The sequence below is a fragment of the Dipodomys ordii genome, unplaced genomic scaffold, assembly GCF_000151885.1.
Source record: "Dipodomys ordii isolate 6190 unplaced genomic scaffold, Dord_2.0 Scaffold63, whole genome shotgun sequence".
Taxonomy (NCBI): Eukaryota; Metazoa; Chordata; class Mammalia; order Rodentia; family Heteromyidae; genus Dipodomys; species Dipodomys ordii.
In genome coordinates, this window is record NW_012267279.1 from 8,737,062 (window position 1) to 8,752,302 (window position 15,241).

At 42.0% G+C, this 15,241-nt stretch overlaps 1 protein-coding gene across 1 annotated transcript in view; it reads left to right on the top strand.

Moving 5' to 3' along the window:
* The window catches only part of Anxa4 (annexin A4), a 42,640-nt gene that overhangs the window by 24,281 nt on the left and 3,118 nt on the right, over positions 1-15,241 (top strand). Inside the window, exons 6-12 of the mRNA XM_013022551.1 lie at positions 1,068-1,158; positions 2,484-2,563; positions 4,239-4,295; positions 6,450-6,543; positions 9,671-9,766; positions 12,382-12,440; positions 13,529-13,651. Coding sequence (XP_012878005.1) covers positions 1,068-1,158; positions 2,484-2,563; positions 4,239-4,295; positions 6,450-6,543; positions 9,671-9,766; positions 12,382-12,440; positions 13,529-13,651 — 600 coding nt within the window. The remainder of the gene's footprint in view (positions 1-1,067; positions 1,159-2,483; positions 2,564-4,238; positions 4,296-6,449; positions 6,544-9,670; positions 9,767-12,381; positions 12,441-13,528; positions 13,652-15,241) is intronic.

A 15,241-nucleotide genomic window follows, 5' to 3' on the forward strand; every position in this document is an offset into this window, starting at 1 on the left:
GTGAAAACTGTACTGTGATTGGAAATTGGAAATCATTTACGCTTTCCTGTGGCTGGAGGCCCCAGGTCTACAAAGCCTAGCTCTACCAGCAGTAGCTGTGATATCGGTACAGTTCCAGAAACTTTGTTGTTACGGTAGAAACTTTTTATTTTTATTTTTATTTTTATTTTTGCTGGTCCTAGGGCTTGAACTGTAGGTCTGGGTCCTGTCCCTGAGCTTCTTTGGTTCAAGGCTAGTGCTCTACCACTTGAGCCACAATACCACTTCCAGCTTTTTCTGAGTAGTTTATTGGAGATAAGAGTCTCACAGACTTTCCTACCCAGGCTGGCTTCAAACTGTGATCTTCAGATCTCCTGAGTAGCTAGGATTACAGGCACCAGACACCAGTGCCTGGCATGTTAGCTAGTTTTGTGGAGTAGAACTTTATGACTGACACCTCAGGGCCTCCAGGCTGTCTCCAGGCTTAGAACTGGCAGGAGAGCCCTGGATTCCCTCGGACCAATCCATCCACTATGCCCTTGTTAGGATCTAGTGTGAAATGACCAAGAATGAAATGCAGAAATGCAGTGTCAATAATATTCATCCTGTGGAGACTCTGGGCTAAGTTCAGGAAAGCAAAAAGGCCACAGTTGTAAATCTCTTTAGGTAATATCCCACTGGATTCTCAAACTGCTTCTGCATTCAGTTTGTTGTAATATGTGGTATGGTTGAGGTATATACCATTCAGAGGAAGAACACAGGGGTCAAGGAAAAACTAAGACTCCCTAACCTGAACCTAACTTGTCACAGCAAGCATCAGTCTATATAAATGTTTGTTATTACTGATAGTAATTACAGTGAACACATTCAATCTAGGTAGGACACTTAGACAAGCTAATAAATTTTGTTGCTACAACCAGTAGGTTGTTTTTCTATGCTGCAGCTTCGTATTCTTCCTGTGTCTGAAATGCAACTTAAAAATGCATAATCTAGTTATTTTATTTTCTCATAGGTGCATACAACATAAAAGATGTGTAGCCATTTTGTTACCTGGCTCATGCCATCCTTTCCTCTGGTTTCATGTTTAGGGAGCTGGCACGGATGAGGGTTGCCTGATTGAAATCCTGGCCTCCCGGACCCCAGAGGAGATCCGACTTATTAACCAGACCTACCAGCAGCGTACGTAGCATCCTCAGTGGCCCTGACGGAGGCTTGGCTGGGATTTAAGAATGAGACTAGCACCAGTGGTTAGCTACTGCAGAGACTTTCTTCCTAGATAAACTCACCTGGAGTGTGTGTGTGTGTGTGTGTGTGTGTGTGTGTGTGTGTGTGAAACTGACTGTTGGCTTCTTAAGATTTCTTTTTTCTTTCTTCGTGTGTGTGTGTGTGTGTGTGTGTGTGTTGGTCTTGGGGCTTGACTAGTTCTGGCTTTTTGGTGGTTAGTTGGAGATAAGAGTCTCACAGACTTTGTTGTCTGGGCTGGCTTTGAACCTTGATCCTCAGATCTCAGCCTCCTGAGTAGATAGATACAGGTGTGAACTACTGGTGCCTGCTGCTGCTTAAGATTTTTTAGGGTAAGGGGCCACTCTACCTGAAATCTAGGAAGTTATTCCTCATTACCAAACAAAGAATCACATTTTTGCCACAATCAGTCGTGGTGGTACATTCCTGTAATCCCAACATTCAGGAGACTGCAGCAGGAAGATCACAAGGTCAGTCAGAGCCACCCAGTGAGATCCTATCTCAAGGGAAAACACAAATATGGTTACTCATAATTCTAATCATTCCAAGCAGTGACCTGTGAGAGCTGGCTGGCCCAATTTTTTTTATTTTTATTTTTGCCTGTCCCACGGCTTGAACTCAGGGGCCTGGGCACTGTCCCTGAGTTTCTTTTGCTCTACCACTTGAGCCACAGTACAACGTCTGGATTTTTCTGTTTATGTGGCACTGAGCAATTGAACTCAGGGCTTCATGCATGCTAGACAAGCACTCTACCACTACGCCACATCCCCACCCCTGTATTATTTTTATAGAGAAAAAAATAACACTATCAGAGCAGGAGATTCTAACTTTGGGAGCTTGTGTTTAGCACCTCCACTCCATGCAGTTTCTCCTCTCTGGGCTGTGGAGGGCTGGATCTCATCCTGGAGAAACTTATCTCAGAACCAACCAAAGGAGTACTGCTCTAGTCACCACCTTCTGTGAATGGTGACCAATCAGTGGCTTTCAGAGGAGAGCCCAGAATAATAGGAACCAGGAGGATTTCGGTCCCCCTTCTTCCTCATCTTAAGGATCTGGAATCTCTCGTTTCCACTACAACGACAAGATAAACTTATCTTGACCATTTCACTAGAATTTAGTTTGTGAGAAAGTCTGTCTGGGGGAAAGCCCAGGATAAGTTGTTTCGGTGAACTGGTGCTCCTAAAGGGACAGAACTCCAGCGAGGGAGACACAGTATTGGGCAGGAGTCTTCTCTGATGGATGTCATTTTCCTCTTTTGCTAGAATACGGACGGAGCCTTGAAGATGACATCCGCTCTGACACATCGTTCATGTTCCAGCGGGTGCTAGTGTCTCTGTCAGCTGTGAGTTGCTTTCTCTGCCACCTGCTTCTAGCGGGGGATGGGGGTTTTGTTGATTTTTTTTAAATACTTACTCTCCCGTTCCAGCCTCTCATCCTCTCAGCCAATCCCCTTCACAAACATGGATAGTCCCCGGGTGTTGTTCTTAGAATGATTTGTCATTCACAGACCCACGCTGGTCATGTTTGCCCATTTAGTCTATTTTAATTTACTATTCACTAGCCTCCTACCACAGGTACCCCTATCACAAAGCTCACTGAGAGCACTGAAAATGATCAAGAAGCATTCGTATGCTTTAAGAGTTGATATTATCATGAGGGAACAGATCAGGATCACAAGTCACTAGAAGGCGGGAGAGACTTGAATTGCAGGAACAAAGCAACCTGTGCTTCCTGGTGGACATGCTGGTTCACAGAGGACCCTGAGCATGTCTAAGATTCCAAGAAGCAGAGATTTGGGTTCATATACTTCAGGAAGGAAATGTAGCAAGGACAAAGTGAGAAGGTAAAAAGCAAGAGGTGTGTTTAGTGAACAAGATGATAAACAATGAGGCTGATTGTTCTAGAAGCAAGTCTGGAAGGACAGGCTATGTTGGAAGGAGCTTGTACTTTATTTAGATAGTAGTAGGAAGCTGACATTTTGGGAGCAGCGGATGTTGTGATGGTGATGGTGGTAGTGACCAGGTAAGAAGTTCTGTCTTACATCAGTGATGCAGTTGAGAAATATAGCTGGTCTTAGCTAGAGGTGGGACAGAGAAAGATTGCTCAAGATACTTCATATGACCCCTAACTTCCTCCTTCCTGAATGGGAGAGTTGTGTTTCTTGCTGCTTTTTAGACATTTCCTTATGGTTGTATTCTACTATCACCCTAAGTCACTTTCATTTACTGAACCAGGGCTCATTCTTCTTCCTGAGCTGCCTGGGTTATTAATGTTCTTTCTCTTCTTCTCAAACTCAAAGTGGAACCCTGGAGATTATCTCTAGCTCCCACTCTGCCCAGGTCCTGTCTCTGATATTTACTTAAACTATTCCTGTCTTATGTCCTTCCCGTTTTTTCCTTTCCTCCCATATTTATCCCTCGATGAACTGTGCTTAGACCATACAATATTAAGGCAGCACAAAAAGAAATATTGTCTAACAAAGAAAGTAGCCTATTTCTTTGCTAGTATTTTCCCCCAGGTTTTACCATGCCCTTCTGTGTGTTGGTATGCTTTGGATGCTGTATTACATCTGTTCCTCAAGCCCCCACCACAGGTCACATGGTCTCCTAACTCTCCTCTGTTCTAACCCCTTTCTGGTGGAAACTGATCAACATGGCAAGTCTGAATCAGATAGGAAGTTTGAGCAGTGAGGAGAGGTGGGGGGGGGAGGAGATGAAGGGAGCAGGCATTCTCTCTGCCCTCCCCTGGCAGAGACACCCTTGTAACATCAGGGGTCACATTGGCGGTCCTGCTGTGTTGATAAGGTCTCTGGTACAGACCACAGCCTGATACCTGCAAAGGCATTCAGATGACATCTGTCCTGCCTCCCTAGGCTGGAAGATCCACCCTTTAAGGCATTTTGTCTCATTTCCAAGTTTTTGAGTTCCTGTTGACAGGTTTTCTATCTTAACAGCACCTCAAGATCTACATGGGTGTTCTCTTGTTCTCCTTGAGTTTTTTTTTTTTCTCATCCTCAGGGTGGCAGGGATGGAGGGAATTACCTGAATGATGATCTCATGAGACAGGATGCCCAGGTTGGTAAAACTATATTTCTCTTTTAGGTAAATTGTCTCAAAAGGCCTTAATTAGTAGATGGTCTTTTTTGTTGTTGTTGTTTACAATTATATTAGTCAGGCTGGAGTTCATTATGAAGAAAATATTCCCATACATGATCTTTCATAACAGAAAATATGAGGGACTTAGGAGTGGCATTAGACATAATCATATCTGGGTCCTAGACTTGTGTGTGTGTGTGTGTGTGTGTGTGTGTGTGTGTGTGTGTGTGTGTGTATGCCAGTACTGAGCTTGAACTCAGATCCTCACTTTCTGGCTTGGCTTTTTCACTCAAGGCTGGACCCATACCTCCACTTTTTTTTTTTTTTTTTTGCTGGTTAATTAGAGAGAAGAGTCTCATGGACTTTTCTGCCCAGGCTGGCTTCAAACTGCAGTCCTCAGATCTCAGCCTCCTAAGTAGCTAGAATTACAGGCATGAGCTCTAGCACCTGGCTCCAGACTTCATAATGTTGAAGCAGTGCTGGAAATTGAACCCAGGGCCTGGACCATACTGTGCAAGTACTTTTCCACTGAGGTACAACCTCAACTTTTGAACCACTTTAGGTGAAGAAACCTGCCTTTGCTCTCTGTTTTTTGTTTTTGTTTTTTTTGTTGGTCATGGGGCTTCAACTCTGGGCCTGGGCGCCGTCCCTCAGCTCTTCAGCTCAAGGCTAGTACTCTACCACTTGAGCTACAGGGCCACTTCTGGTTTTCTGGTGGTTTATTGGAGATAAGAATCTCATGGACTTTCCTGCCCGGGCTAGCTTTGGACCTCGATCCTCATATCTCAGCCTCCTGAGTAGCTAGGATTACAGGCGTGAGTCACCAGCGCCCGGTTTGCCTTTGCTCTCTTTACTGTACTTTTTATTTTCCTTGGCACTGGAGATTGAACTGTGCATTTTAATTTCATTCATTTGGACCTATAAAAAACAGCTTGGAACAGAGGATACCGAAGAGACACTTTTCTCCTTGGTACTTAGCCCACTGAAAATGTTCTGACACCAACTCCTGTGCCAGAAGACACTAATAATAACAGCTCATAAAAGTGCAACCTAAGCAGGCACCAAACTTTAAGACTTATATTAAGTATATCAGTGGATCCTTACAATAACCCTAGGATTGTGATATTTGATTTACTGATAAGAAAACAGGACTGGTCTTGGCTGGGAAGGTGACTCAGTGGTAGAGTGCTTGCCTTGCATGCATGAGGCCCAGGGTTGGATTCCTCAGCACCACATAAAGCGCTAGCCTTGAGCTGAAGAGCTGAGGGACAGTGCCCAGGCCCAGAGTTCAGGCCCATGACCGGACACACAGAAAAAAAAGAAAGAAAAGAAAAAGAAAACGGGACTGGTCTTTTCACCGACACCCTGTATTTGTAGCCAATACCTGACCACAGTGAGGTATTGTTTTGAATAATTGTATGGAATATAAACTACTATGTTCTGTGCAGAAAAGAGCCTGTTGTTTTTATTAGAAGGAAAAGAATATTTGCATGGTTTGGGTTTCTCAGATCATGTCCACTAGAGTTCCAGCAGGAGACCCCTAAAAGCAAGCATTCCCATAGAAACAATGGAAACTGCTTGACTCTTTATACTCTAGCCTTGGAAACTAATTTTACTTCTACCATACTTTATTAACCAAAGTAATGTATCAGTCAAAGTCTTACAAGAAACATATTGAATAAGATGTGTATACACACATACAGTGGTCCTCCTTAATTTACAATGGGAGTATATCCTCATAAATCTAGTAAGTTGAAAATGCTATAAATCTGCACAAGCGTTTAGTACACTGAGCTTGTCTGAACACCCTAGCTTAGTAATGAGTACCTCTTGCTTGTTTAGCTGACTGGCTACTGCCTCCATTTCAAAAAATAATCATACTGCATGTATATTGCTAGCCTGGTAAAAGATCAAAATTCAAGATCAGAAATATGATTTACTGAACATGCATCACTTTCACACTGTTGTAAACTTGAAAAATCAGAGGGACCATCTGTTTGAGTGTGTGAGTTTTCCTCTTCAACCAACAAAATGAAACTAAGTCCATGTGGTTATTTGATGTGTTGGAAATACTTTTACATGTCCTGGAACATTCTCTTTGGTGTTTTTAACTAATGCTTTCTTTGGCTTCAGGAACTATATGAGGCTGGAGAGAAGAAATGGGGGACAGATGAGGTGAAATTTCTAACCATACTCTGTTCTAGAAATCGCAACCATCTCTTGCATGGTAGGCACTTACCATTAAAGGCACTTTATAAAGGAACTATTTTTTGGTGTGTGTGGGAAGGTCCTTGAACTCTGTGCCTGGGCACTGTCCTTAGGCTTTTGTGCTCAAGGCTAATCCTCTACCACTTGAGCCACATCTCCAGCTCTGGCTTTTTGGTGGTTAATTGGGGAAAAGAGTCTCACAGACTTTCCTGCCCTAGGGTTGGCTTTGAACCATGATCCTCAGATCTCAGCTTCTGGAGCAGCTAGAATTACAGACATGTGCCATCAGCTTCTGGCTCCCTAAGGAACTATTTAACCACCAGTGAAAACTTTTTCCCTTCATTTGGGGCATAAAAGGAACTGTACTGAACTATTTTTACCTTGGAAATGTATGAATCCAATGATACGAATGAAGGCCGATTTCTGGAAAATAAATTAGGAATAGCTAGCAGATTATTTATAATGTATTCATAAAAGTTTGGCACTCCTGTTTCCAGGAAATTGACTCATAGTGAGTCATTTTTCCTAAAGCTGTCCTAAGACTTGCATTTTCTTTTAGTTACATAAGAGAGCAATGAAATAGAAATGTTGTTTGAAGTGTATCTCTATTTAACACTCAAGCTGTGAAACCAAAGTAAGTTATTCCTTTGGAGCTTATGTTGCATGCAATGAATAATGGATAATTTCAAATTTTATTTCCTATGTGTGATGTTTCTTATTTATATTTGATACTTCAAAACTTTGTAATGTGCTTTTACCTTCTCTGGGGAAAGATACTCTACAAACAACATATTTATTGTCAGGATTATATTCTTGTAAACAGTAATAAGGATCTAATAGGGACATTTCATCTCAACTTTATGAACATTACAACTTTATAAAGCCAGCATAGTGTTACCACACACACACAGATTTACAAAGCTTTGTGGGAATTATGACAAGGATGTCTTTGCTAAGTTGAAGACATAGAGTAATTGAAAAGTACAACACATTTTGAAGTTATGATTATTTCAAGTATTCCCCAGTAACAAACAAGACCAATTATTCATGATTTGGTAGGGACTTGTGGCTTAGTTTAGTAATTCATTGCCTTCCCTTGCGGATACAACAATTCAAATCTCCCCCTGGTGGTGTTTTCTCAGAACTGCAGGTCCTCAGAAGTTGATGGTGAATTTGTAACAATTTTCACTTGCTGGCACAAGTCAATTGATAGATGGCTGAAGTGACTGTTTGTAAGCCACTAACAGAAAATATTTTAAGCACTATTTGGATAGAGTAGTATTTCTGCAGGGTACTGTGACTCACACCTGAAATCCTAACTACCCTGGAAGCTGAGATCTGAGGATTATGATTTGAAGCCTGCTAGGTAGAAAAGACCATGGCATGAGCCTCTTATCTCCAATTAATCATCCAAAACAAAAACAAACAACAACAAAACCAAGAAGTGAAAGTGAGGCTGAAGAGGTAGAGTGACAGTCTTGGGTGAAAAAACCCAAACAAGAGCATGAGACCTTGAGTTCAGCCCCCAGTACTAGCACACACACACACACACATACCACACACAGACACACACAGACACACACAATAATAATAATAATAATAATTAATCTTACCAACTAGCAATAATGATGAAAACTAAGGTTCTATTAGTAAGTTTTCTATCTCTTTGATGCAGTACATACAATAAGCATTCTGTCTTGCAACATCTGGAGTAATCATTATTCTCCCCAATATGCAGAGGAGAAAACAGGTTTAAAGAGTATATCAGGGCTGGGCATATGACTTAGTGGTAGAGTGCTTGCCTAGCATGCATGAAGCCCTGGGTTCAATTCCTCAGTACTACATAAGCAGAAGAAGCCAGACGTGGTACTGTGGCTCAAGTGGTAGAGTGCTAGCCTTGAGCACAAGAAGCTCAGGGACAGTTCCCAGGCCCTGAGTTCAAGCCCCAGGACTAGCAAAGAAAAAAAAAAGAGAGAGAAATTATGTCAATCAGATTCTGTGATTTGGAGTAAATATGCGCTTACTCTAACTTAAAGAGAAAATATCCTGGATTGGAGCCAGAGGTCATTCTGTTGACATCCTAGGAGTGAGTTGTGCATTCCAGGCATCTTAATGATCTGCTCAATTAAAAAACTCCCAGGAGGAAGTTGGGCAATGGTGACTCAGCCTATAATCTTTGCTACTTAGAAGGCTGAGACCAGAGGCTTGAGATTCAAAGCAAGCGTGGACAAAAATGTTTGCAAGATAATTACCTACAATTAACCAGTAGAATGCTAGACTAGAAGCATGGCTCACTTGGTAGGGCATCAGCTATAAATACATAAGCTGAGCTTGAATGAAAAGCCCTTAATGAAATCCATTTATACACACACACACACACACACACACACACACAGAGCACATATACACACACATATAAATACACAAAAACTCTTAGGAGGGCAGACCTGCTAAGTCTTAACTGAGTAGATGGTCCACTCATTTAGTAGAGGTTTTGTGTTTGTTGTTGGGTATGGATTGAAGGCCTCTGAGAATCAGATTGATAGGGGAAAGACCCTATAAGATCCTATACCAAAGAAGGGGATTAAGGAGATAAACACAATAGATATCTGCTATGAGAAAGCTTTAGAAGAAGCCAGCAAGAGAAGAAAGCATATCCATCACATTAAAAAAAATGGCAAAAAGAAAAAAAAAACAAAACAATTATGCCAAAGTCTAATAAAAGATGAAACTGGCTGTTCTCAAATGTGACTCCATTTTAAAAAGGCTGAATTGCTTGAGTTTTAATGAGCCAAAAGGAAGATGAACATGTAGGCGAGGGCCTAGGCCAAAATTACAGGATATACATTCTGCTTATTAAAAGTAATGAGAAAATAAAGCAGCCGTCTCAGGGAATGTCTCCACTTCATGTGTAAGGACACAAGGTCCAAGATAAGGAAAGGGACTTGCCTGGGGTCCTCCATGAATCCCCAGGCTCCTTCCTCCTGGCCTTGGGCCCAATCCACTGTGGTTCTCATATATAGTTCTGATTAGTCCCCTTTTGAATAAACAGTGTAAACTCACGAAAAGATGCCATTCTCTTCACAAACTTTAGCTCCTTCTATTGTTTTTTATTGTTAGTAATTCCATTTTGTTATTGTGTTTAGTGTTTGATGAATACAAGAGAATATCACAGAAGGATATTGAACAGAGCATTAAATCTGAAACATCTGGTAGCTTTGAAGATGCTCTGCTGGCTATAGGTAAGTTCAGAAAGGGGGGGGCAGAAAAACAAATATTTATTTCTTTTATTCTTGTTGTTGGCAGTGTTTTTGTTTTTTGGGTCCGGTTGTGGGGCCTGAACTCTGGGCCTGGGTCCTGTCCCTCAGCTCTTCAGCTCAAGGCTAGTGCTCTACCACTTGAGCCACAGCGCTACTTCCGGCTTTTTTCTTATGTGGTGCTGAGGAATTGAACTCAGGGCCTCGAGCATGCAAGGCAAGTGCTCTACCACTGAGCCACCTTCCCAGCCGTTGTTGGCAGGTTTTTCTCATGATGATATAGAATTTTTTTCAGAGATCAAAATTGTTTCAATCATTCATAGTATATTCCAGAATTATTTTTTACTTATTTCTTTTTCTATCTAGCTCTTCCTTCTTCCCTCTTTCTTTCTTCCCTTTCTTCTTTCTTTCTCTTTCTCTCCTCTCTTTCCTTCTTTCCTCTCTCTCTTCTCTCATTCTTTATTTTCTTTTGGTCGGTCATGGGGCTTGAACTTGGCCTGGGCACTGTCCCAGCGCTCTTCAGCTCAAGGCAAGCGCTCTACCATTTGAGCCACAACACCACTTCCGGTTTTCTTGTGGTTTATTGGAGATAAGAGTCTCATGGACTTTCCTGACCAGGCTGGCTTTGAATCTGGATCCTCATATCTCAGCCTCCTGAGTAGCTAGGATTACAGGCGTGAGCCACCTGCACCCGGCTTCTCATTCTTGCTAAGTTGTCTGAGCTGGTCTGGAATTCCTAGACTCAAGAGAAATGGAAGGCTGGGCGCTGGTGGCTCACGCCTGTAATCCTAGCTACTCAGGAGGCTGAGATCTGAGGATCCAGTTCAAAGCCAGCCCGGGCAGGAAAGTCCATAATACTCTTATCTCCAACTAACCATGAGAAAACCAGAAGTGGCACTGTGGCTCAACTGGTAGAGCACTCACCTTGAGCTGAAGAGCTGAGGGACAGCACCCAGGCCCTGAGTTCAAGCCCCACAACCAATTGAGAGAGAGAGAGACAGAGAAAGAGAGACAGAGAGAGAAAAGAGACAGAGAGAGAGGTGATAAAATCATGATTTGAGGCTAGGTAGGACAACTAGAACCAGAATCTATTTGTAAAATAAACTAAAATCAAAAGCAGGTGTGGCTCAAGTGATAGTGTTTTCTTATTAATTGGAGATCCTGAGTTCAGTTCCTCAGTACTGAAAAAAAAAAAAGTGATCTTGAGAGTAGCTGAAACTACAAGTGTATGTACCAGCTCTTCCAGAATTTTTACTTTATTTTATTTTATTTTGTCGGTCGTGAGGCTTGAACTCTGGCCCTGGGCGCTTTCCCTCAGCTCTTCTGCTCAAGGCTAGTGATCTACCACTTGAGCCACAGGGCCACTTCCAGCCTTTTCTGTTTATGTGGTGCTGAGAATCAAACCCAGGGTCCCATGCATGCAAGGCAAGCACTCTACCACTGAGCCACCTTCCTAGCCCTCTTTCAGAATTTTAAACAAGAAATATTGTGTCACATAGCTTCTCTATCTTATTATACAGGTAAGATGATACTATGGTAGCTTTATCTATGAAAGTTAGAATAACTTTCATACAGTAAACATAATAATCATTTGGAAACTATATGTCATCCTTTGTTTTGATGGCCTTTATTATTTACTTCTCTAGTAACTTGATAATAACTTGAGGAAACTTCCCATAGAGAAAATGTTGCTGGGCGCTGGTGGCTCATGCCTGTAATCCTAGCTACTCAGGAGGCTGAGATCTGGGGATCATGTTCAAAGTCAGCTCAGGCAGGAAAGTCCTTGAGACTCTTATGTCCAATAAACTTCTCGAAAATGTTCATGGCTGGGTGCCAGTGGCTCACACCTGTAATCCTCACTATTCAGGAGTCTAAGATCTGAGGATCATGGTTCAAACCAGCCCGGGCAAGAAAGTCTATGAGACTCTTATCTCCGATTAATCACAGAAAAAATCAGAAGGGGTGCTGTGGCTCAAATGGTAGAGTTCTAGCCTTGAGTTAAAAGGAGCTTAGGGGGGCTGGGAAGGTAGCTCAGTGGTAGAGCGCTTGCCTTGCATGCCTGAGGCCCTGGGTTCGATTCCCAGCACCACATAAGCAAAAAAGAAAAAAGCCGGAAGTGGCACTGTGGCTCAAGTGGTAGAGCGCTAGCCTTGAGCTGAAGAGCTGAGGGACAGCGCCCAGGCCCAGAGTTCAGGCCCCGCGACCGGACCCCCCCCCCAAAAAAAAAGGAGCTTAGGGACAGCACTCAGGCCCAGAATTCAAGGCCTAAGACCAGCAAAAAAGATTTTTTTTAAAAAGAAAAGAAAAAAAAATGTTCATGAAACAGGGGGGTGGGGTGGAGGGAGTTGGGAAGGGATGGGAAGGGGAAACAAAGGAGGAGGCAACAATGCTTGATAAGAAATGCACTCATTACCTTGCCCATGTAATTGTAGCCCCTCTCTATGGTATTTTCACAATAAAAAAAAATGTTCCTGAAACATTGTTTGGCTGGCAATCAAGAGAAATTTCTTGCTGCTCTGTACAAATGGGGAAACAACTGTCACTTTTCTTTAGTGTCTTAGACCTTATCTGTAATCTTTTCTTTGTTTTTCTCTTGACAGTAAAGTGTATGAGGAATAAACCTGCATACTTTGCTGAGAGGCTTTATAAATCTATGAAGGTAAATGGCATCTGAATGACTGTGGCACATCTCTTACCTACCTTCTAGGTTTGCTTATATCCCTATCTAACTTCTAACCTGAAATATCAAGCATCATATATCCAATCCATCATATATTTTCTGGGCACAGGCGGTACATCCTTATAATCACAGCACTTGGGATGCAGAAGCAAAAGGATCATGGGCTAAAGGCTAACCTGGGCCACAAAGCAAGTTAAGGCAGGCCTGGGTTTCCTAATGAGATGCCATCTCAACCCTTCTCCAACCCTCATAAAAACCACAAATTCATCAGATACTTCAAGTGCTACTGATACTAAGTAATCATTAGTGAGTACTATTATTGAGTACACAGTGTGAATCACAATGCTTAGTATGTATTATCTAATTTGACCCCACTATAGCTCAACAGGGAGGGCATTATTACTGATTCTGTTTTACAGATGAGGAAACTGAGGCATAGAAAAGACATATAATTTCCCAAAGTCTTCAGTGAGGAAGTAGTGGAGCAAGGATACAAATACTTGAAATTTTGTTTCAGAGCCCATGTTCCTAACCCTGGCTTGTACTCTATGCAGACTCCATGATAGGAACCATACAAGGTGCAGGAAAGATGAAAATACAGTTCTCTCAAGGACTGTCTGCCTTGTAAGGAAAGCAAGTATGTATAAAACATCAACATTAAGAATATAAGACATTAGTCCAGGATCCAAGTATTATAAAAACATGCAGGAGATGGTGTGTGTTTTTCAATGGTTTCATTTTAGGGGGATTCTAAAGTTAGCATATTTGGACCTTCAAGCAATTTTTACACAATGGAGAGTCATGGTAGTAGATAAAATGCAAGTAAGCTGAACAACACAGTGTGTCTCTAGAAAGGCAGAGAGCGCAGTGTCCCCCTGCTCAGAACATAAGAATGTTAGACAAGTGAGTTGTGGAAAGCTGTGAATCATATGGCAAGGAGTAAAGAAGACCTGTGTCTCCAAGGTCATGGAGCAAAGGACACTATAAGGAGAGTCACCTACCATCTTGCCTCACTAGCCTGGGGGAAGAGCATTATCTGAAAACTCAAATCTCACTTTCTTCCATAGGGCTTGGGCACGGATGATAGCACCCTCATCAGAGTGATGGTTTCCCGTGCAGAGATTGACATGCTGGACATCCGGGCAAATTTCAAGAGGCTCTATGGAAAGTCTCTGTACTCTTTCATCAAGGTAGGGCAAACAGCATCTCCTGGGCCCCGGGGAAAGCACCCATGAAAGGATGGGGCCTAACCCCAACACTTAGCCCTTCTGGTCTCCTCTTTGACATCTATCATTCCTAATAAAAATAGTTCTCTACTTCAGATATTTACAGGCTTTCTCTTTTCATACACATTGCTAAGCCTTTACCAGATGATAAAGCCGGAACTAGTTGCCTTTCAAATACTGTCATTTTTTTCATGTTGATCCCAAATTTTACATTTAATGCAATGACATTTTGAAATTTAATTTTACTGTCAAGATGATGGACAAAGGCAGTACAGTTATGTATATAAGGTAGTGAGTACATTTCTTATTGAACTTGTTATCCCCTTTTCATTTTTCTCCCACTTTTCCTCCCTTCTGTGATGACTTTTTTTTTTTTTGTCAGTCATGGGGCTTGAACTCTGAGCCTGGGTGCTGTCCCGGAGCTCTTCAGCTCAAGGCTAGTACTCTACCACTTGAGCCACACCACTTCTGGTTTTCTGGTGGTTTATTGGAGATAAGAGTCTCACAGACTTTCCTTGCCAGGTTGGTTTTGAACCATAGTCCTCAGATCTCAGCCTCCTGAGTAGCTAGGATTACAGGTGTGAGCCACCAGTGCCCGGCTGTGATGAAATTTTGATGTATACTTTTAGGAGCATAATTTCAGTGGCTACCTAATAACAACCAAAGAAGTAGCAAAACTCAGAATCCTTCAGGAGCCACTGAGATCTGCTGGAAATACAAGAAATTTTAGTTCTCCTAGAGTGCTTGGTTCTATTCTTTCCCTAGATTGCTGTTCTTTACTGGGAAGCTAGGAGTCCACAGATAGCATGAGAGTACTGAGGTATGACCCACAACTCTAGCCTCCTCATCACTGGGACTTGACTTCTTGAAGAAGCTACAATAGTCTTCCTAAACCCAAATTATTAGAAAACAAATTTTCAGATGATTATCTGGAAACCAGTTACCTGAGACGAGACCCAGTTTCTCTAGAAGTTGGGATTACCTATACAACAAACGTCACAACAGGATTTGCTTTATGAATTAGTCATTTGTATGAAATAATTCTTACTTATGAAAATTTTTTACTGTGTGTATGAAATAAAGGCATTGCCCATTCAATCACTGTCATGAAAAGAAACAAAAGAAGAAGAAAAAGAGAATATGTAAATAATAGAAAAGTTACAAAGAATAAGAATCTAAATTCTAATAACAAATAGTAGAAAAGTGACAAAAGAGGGGCTGGGAAGGTGGCTCAGTGGTAGAGTGCTTGCCTTGCATGCATGAGGCCCTGGGTTCGATTCCTCAGCACCACATAAGCAAACAGAAAAAAGCCGGAAGTGGCCTGTGGCTCAAGTGGTAGAGCGCTAGCCTTGAGCTGAAGAGCTGAGGGACAGTGCCCAGGCCCAGAGTTCAGGCCCCATGACCGGACCCCCCCCAAAAAAGAAAAGTGACAAAAGATAAAAATCTAAGTTATAATATATAACCTAAGTTTAATGATGTAAATGATTAAAACAGGCTACTAAAATAACTACATTCTATAATAATATAATAACTAAAAGTAGATTCAAGTTAGGT